Source organism: Homarus americanus, unplaced genomic scaffold (genome assembly GCF_018991925.1).
Source record: "Homarus americanus isolate GMGI-L3 unplaced genomic scaffold, GMGI_Hamer_2.0 scaffold46808, whole genome shotgun sequence".
Classification (NCBI taxonomy): domain Eukaryota; kingdom Metazoa; phylum Arthropoda; class Malacostraca; order Decapoda; family Nephropidae; genus Homarus; species Homarus americanus.
The window spans coordinates 5,251-11,876 of record NW_024750627.1 but is presented as its reverse complement, the minus strand read 5'-3'; the positions used below and the strand labels follow the sequence as shown (position 1 = coordinate 11,876).

The window sequence follows — 6,626 nt, the reverse complement described above, 5'->3', positions numbered from 1 at the left end:
GTCATTCTCCTCTGAATTCTTTCCAAGGATTCTATATCCATTCTGTAATACAGTGACCAGAACTGAACTGCGTAATCCAGTTGTGGTCTCACAAGAGCAAGATATAGTTTTAGGATGACCTCTCTAGTCTTGTAACTAACACTCCTTTGTTTGAACCCAAGTACTTTATTAGCCTTGTTACGAGCAAAAACACATTGTTTACTTGGCTTAAGGTTCCTACTTATCATTACTCCTAAATCTCTCTTCCAGTCGGATTTCTCTATGGCATCGTTGTTCATCTGGTATCTGGTTTCCCTGTTTACATCTCCTATACTGAGTACTTTACATTTGTCCACGTTGAATTTCATCTGCCATTTTTCAGACCATTCGAAAAATTTGTTTAGATCTTCCTGTAGTTTTGCTGAGTCCTCGTCAGATTTTATAACATGTCCTATTTTAGTGTCATCAGCAAATTTACTTATGTTGCTGTCTATGCCGTTATCTATGTCGTTTATGTATATAATAAATAATAATGGTCCAAGTACTGAGCCTTGGGCCAAGGTTAAAGTCGCCTACTATACAGACTTTGTTGTGTATGGAAGCCCTGCGCATTTCATCCCAGATAAGTCTCTCATTGACTCTATCAAGATTGGGAGGTCTATATATTAGTCCTGTGATTAATTTTTCCTTACCGTCGATCAATTCTATCCAAATTGTTTCTATATTCTGCTTAGTTTTTATTTCACACTTCAGATTATCCCTAACATAGATTGCTACTCCGCCTCCTTTCCTGGTCTGCCTATCGGTATGGAACAGTTTGTAACCCGCAATTTGGTATTCGACTGGTAACTCACGTGTGTCTAGGTTGATCCATGTTTCAGTGAATGCTATTATATCGATTTTTTCGGTACATACCAAGGCCCTAATATCATCCATTTTGTTTCTCATACTTCTACTGTTCACGTAGTATACATTTAAGTTAGTCGTGTTCTGAGTCCTCCCTTTACCGCGTTTAGTTTTAAACTCCCTCTCTAATTTAGTTTTGTCATCATTCCTAACACTATTTCCCTGTAATCTTTCACTTTGTTTACCCTCTTCCACTGCAGTCTCCTCCACCCCCTTGCTCATATGTTCTCCTAGCAGTTTAAAGACTTCGATATCTTTTGAACTGCCCCCTCTAGAGCTCCAGCCAGGGTTGCTACTCCATCCCTAGACAGGTGCACCCCATCCCTAGCATAAAGGTCCCTTCTGCCATAGAAGTTGTCCCAGTTGTCAATGAATGGGACTGATATTGACTTGCAATATCTGCCAAGACGGTCGTTGACACCAACTGCCCTTGACAACCATTCACTCCTTCTAGGCAGGACACCCCATATGATAGGGATCCCTCCCTTAGTCCTAATACGATATATAGCTGCCTTGAACTTATCAAGAAGCTCCTCGCTCCTACACCGGCCAATATCATTGCCTCCTGCACTGAGGCAGATAATGCGTTTGTTCCCATTACCAGACAAGATATTGTCCATCCTGTCAATTCTATCCCCCACCGCAGCTCCTGGCAAACACACCCTCATCCTATTTTTGTTTTTACCACAAAAGGCCCTGTCCATGTACCTTACCTGTGAGTCACCAACAATTAAAGTTTTTATACCTTCCTTGTCATCCCTGTCCCTGACTGTACTAACGTCCAATTCGTCTATCAAGGGACTAAACGGGTTGGTACACTTAGCTGTTGTTGTCGTTGTTGTCGTATCCTTGGTGTACTTCTTCACCACCAGCTTCGTCTTCCCACTACTCACCACCTTCCACTCGCTTGAGTTTTCGTCAGACACTGGCTCCCCTTTTAATTTCGTCAGCTCTTCCTTTAATTTCAGGTTCTCCAACGTGGTCTGATTCTGAGCTGCAATGTTTTTTCCTGTCTGTCCTACATAATTACCATTACATTTGCTGCATGGAATACAATAAACACTTCCATTTACCTTCAAGCTTGGGCTATTTTTTATCAACATATTAGTAATGGTTGAGTCATACTTGAAAACAACATTAGTATATAGAAGTTTGAGGGACCGAACTAACGGGACAAATTCATTACGATAGGGCAGAGTCAAAATATTCTTAAGTGTAGGAATTTGCCTGGTTTGATGTTAGCGACACATGTTAGGTGTAAAAAAAAATATATATATATATACTTGTATATACTGTATATATATATATATATATATATATATATATATATATATATATATATATATATATATATATATATATATATATATATATATATATATATATATATATATATGTATACATATATATATATATATATATATATATATATATATATATATATATATATATATATATATATATATATATATATATATATATATATATATATATATATATATATATATATATACATATATATTTTTTTTTTTACACCTAACGTAATTGTCGCTGGCTTGCATCCGGGGCACCCCCATTCCACCCAGCTTCGAATATGTACGTAGTTTTACAGTTAAAGTTCCGATATTTACAGTCGTTTGTATTGTACATACAGAACAATATACAGCTACAGTGAAACTTCCAAATAACGTATTTCTCTCTTCATGTAATCCGTTAAATGGGGATTTCACATCTAACGGACTTTCCACTCCAAATAGTCCGTGAAAAAGAGGTTTCAATAAATATATTTCTTTCTCTTCATTCTTCTAACAAGGTGTCAGTTACGAGCTGTAGAGAAGCGACACAATTCTCGACGTAGACGAATTACCCAGAAAAAAGCCAGAACTGTGGTGTCCCCGGACGAGGCCCGACCCTACACGCCTCCTGAGGATACAGGTAAACCTCAACACCCTGCTTGTATGAGTTGTATCCCCTCACTCTACTTAAACTTCTGGCACAGAGACACTTCCCCCTAAAATAGTCCATTAATTATTCTTCTTATTATTAGTAGTAGTATTAGTATTAATAGTAGCATCATTAATTGTAATATGATTATCACCATTATGTCTCACATTCAGGGAGTGAGGTGGGTACCACAGAAGCCAGTACAAGCAGTACAGCTAGTGGGGGCATCACCAGCAACGGTCAACCCAGCAGCAGCAGCACCCACCACACGGAGGAGTCAGATGAAGACAGCAAGGATGCCCGCCTTACCGCCTCCATCAGTGGGAGTACCTCCAGTGATATAGACTCTATGATCATCCAACACCGTCTCGATGTTCAACAGGAGAGATACGCCCATAAGCGCCATCGTCAATACGCCTCCGGGGAGTCGTGTAATGGACCATCAGATCTCGAAGTTGCAGCAGTATTAGGGGTGGATATGAGACCTGCAGAGCATAGACGGGAGAGACCTCGCAGCAAGTCTACAAGCAGGGACACGTCCTCGCTACTACAATCGAATTCACACTCGGACAAGGTTAAACGTTTCTGGGAAAACGTGGAAGAATCGAGTAATCGACATAGTCATTATATTTCTTCAAGAAGAAGCAGTCGTCAAAGTAACTTCAGTACCTCGGAGGGCAAGTCAGACCGCACAAGCAGTCAAGTCAGCCTGAGGGACTCACAAGGCAACAGAAGACGCCCATCTCGCATATTTAGTAGTCTAGAAGGCCAGTTAGATGATAACTTAAACGAACGGTCTTCCTCTCATCAGGATTCAATCGAGGAATTCAGCAATCGACCAGGATCCTCCAAGAGCAGAAGAAGACAACGTAGTTTAGGAAAGAGGGGCAGCAAAAGGAAAACCCAGGAAAAGGATGATAAAGTTGACAGCTTTTATAGTCAACAGGTGTTTACTTCTTCGTCTGGCAGCGAGGCTCAAGTGGCTTCAGGCAATGCCACCGAAGTCTCTTACGGGAGTTCTTGGGAAGTGGAGGACGAGGAAGAAGAGAAAGAGATGGAGGAGGAGAAGCAAGAGATGGAGGAGGAGAAAAAAGAGGTGGAGGAGGAGGAGAAAGAGATGGAGGAGGAGGAGAAAGAGATGGAGGAGGAGGAGGAGAAAGAGATAGAGGAAGAAGAGAAAGCGATAGAGGAAGAAGAAAAAGACATAGAGGAAGAGGAAAAAGCGATAGAAGAAGAGGAGAAAGAGACAGAGGAAGAGGAGAAAGAGACAGAGGAAGAAAAAAAAGAGACAGAGGAAGAGGAGAAAGAGACAGAGGAAGAAAAGAAAGAGACAGAGGAAGAGGAGAAAGAGACAGAGGAAGAAAAGAATGAGACAGAGGAAGAGGAGAAAGAGACAGAGGAAGAGGAGAAAGAGAGAGGGGAAGAGGAGAAAGAGATAGGGGAAGAGGAGAAAGAGATAGGGGAAGAGGAGAAAGAGATAGAGGAGGATGAGGAAAAGGACATAGTGGAAGAGGAAGAGGAAACGGATATAGAGGAAGAGGAAAAAGACATAGTTGAAGAGGAGAAAGAGATAGAGAAAGAGGAGAAAAAAGAAAACGAAGAGAAACAGAAAGACAAAGAAGAAAAAGAGAAAGATACGGTAATAGAAGATACAATTATGGAAAACACAGTTAACGATGAAGCTGAAGAAAATGAAGGCGCTGAAGAACTGGTAGAATATGACGAGCAAAGTGCGGGAAGCGGCAAGAGAGAGGTTATAGAAGCATCGATCTCAAGTGAGGTGAAATATGAGGGAGGCATTATCAAGGGCGAAGAGAAGGCGGAGGAGGAAGCGGTGGTGGACTCTGTAGAAGAACCCGAGAACCAAGATGAGTCGGAAGAAATTACCACGAAAGTAAAAAATAAGTCAGGATGGAAGAGTGAAGATGAAAACACAATAAGTGAAGATGTGAGAGAGGACTCTGACATTGTTACTCTTTGTTGCAGCGAGGCGGAAGTAGTCGAGGAGGATGGAGAAAAGAGAGAGTGAATGTAAATAGGAAGGAGGTAGAGTATATGAAGAAAAAGATATGGATAAATAAATTAATAAGTGGAAAAATGAGAGATGATTTACAGATAATCCTATTTAATTATTCATTCCGTTGTTTATTTGGATTTAATGTTTGCTATCAAGATAAAAAGACAGATGAAGGAATGAGTACCAATAAGAAACTAGAAGGAAGGTTGTGCTATCATGCTGGAAAGGAAGCAAGGGAGCGTAATTCCACTCCAACTAATAAAAGGGACTATGATGAACTACCTCTCAGTTTGTGTGGGGAACACTATGGTCACAAGATGGCGCTGGCCATCAGTCAGAGTGGTGTATAACTGGCCGGTCTTATCCTAACCTAATCCTTTACCACAAGCCTGCATCTCGAGATACTTCTAAGTGCCTTACTTTATCCTCTTTGCCATTTGAGCAGTCATTCACGTTTTTGTTATGCATTGTTGGCAACTATCAAACATGTACAGATTCCAAAATGTATGAGAATCTGCACCACTGTTGATAAAATCTCGTCTTTAAATTCACACTTGCTGTCATAACACTGGCAGGTTTTCCAGTTCACAAACATCACTCCCAAAAAGTTTCCCCTGACATTATTTTGAAGTTGTGGCTTTTTAAAGATTTTGTTTTTTACTCCAAAACTTTAAAGCCCTGCCCAGTTTAAATAAGTAAATATGTTTGGCAATTTTGTCAATTAAAATACTCGAAAATACATTTCCGACGGAAACACAATAGAAGAAAGTGTTTTAGAATCTTCTAAAACTACAGATTTCAAAACTTAAAACCCTAAAATTCACTACATGACCAGAACGATAATTTTACCCTAATTTCAACTGAACATTGGTCTGGCTACCGGTGTCAATAAATGTTGAGTACGTGTGGGGCGGGAGAGCCAACCGGTTATAATGAGGTTGATTTGCACCAGTTACGTATGGTTGTGATTGGTGGGGGCGGGAGAGCCAACGGGTTATAATGAGGTTGATCTGTCAGTTACGTAGGGTCGTGATTGTGCTATATCTGTCACAGGTCCGGGAGGTGGAGGGGGTAAACTATGGAAAGCGTAATCTGCTCGTTCCAACTCCCAAATAATTTGTGCTTTCGCAGTACATGTTTTTATCGTACCTGATGGGTCCACACGTGGTGCTAACCAGGCTGGCAACCCTGATATGTACATCGGTACAAGGAATGCGTCATAGGCCTCTTGTAAAAGTTGGGGAGCAACGTTAGCATTGTTTAATACTGAACGGAGAAGTGTGGGGAAGACGTCAGGCGTCTCATTATCTAACATGTGACGGCGAGCATCAGCGCCAGATAGTTAGTCAAGAATTTTTTGGAGGAAAGTTGTCTCGAATTGGTCATAATGACAGATCCTCGTGAAGGGCTCCTCTGTTGGAAGACTACTACCAGCCCCACGACATAATGAGAGAGCGGCGGTCACACGTTCACGACCCTTATATAAAGCCCGGGTACCTCTTGCACTAATTTCTAGCCATGTCTCAATAGCCTGGTTCTTCTCCAGAATACTTAAGTGTCTTAGCATATCTGGATTAAATACCGGTACGGTTTTCCGAATTGGCGGTGCGGACTAGTGAGCACCTGAAAGAGCATCAGTCAAGCTAAGTTGGGGGGAAACAGGGAGAACATTGATAGCAAGAAAATCATCATGGGTCCTAGACGATACGACATCAGGTGCCCGTGACACGGGGGACGCAGTCACAACACGCAGTCTACGAGTAACCCGCGGTGGTGTTCA

The 6,626-nt window shown here is 41.2% G+C and overlaps 1 protein-coding gene across 1 annotated transcript; it reads left to right on the top strand.

Moving 5' to 3' along the window:
- Positions 1 to 2,698: 2,698 nt before the first annotated feature.
- LOC121854122 (cilia- and flagella-associated protein 251-like) lies at positions 2,699 to 5,477 on the top strand (the record flags this gene model as incomplete). The annotated part of the gene is made up of 3 exons (XM_042348513.1): positions 2,699 to 2,820; positions 3,003 to 3,832; positions 4,397 to 5,477. Coding segments are annotated over 3 exons (1,414 nt in total), but the record flags the coding sequence as incomplete, so codon positions are not given.
- Between the last annotated feature and the right edge of the window lie 1,149 nt (positions 5,478 to 6,626).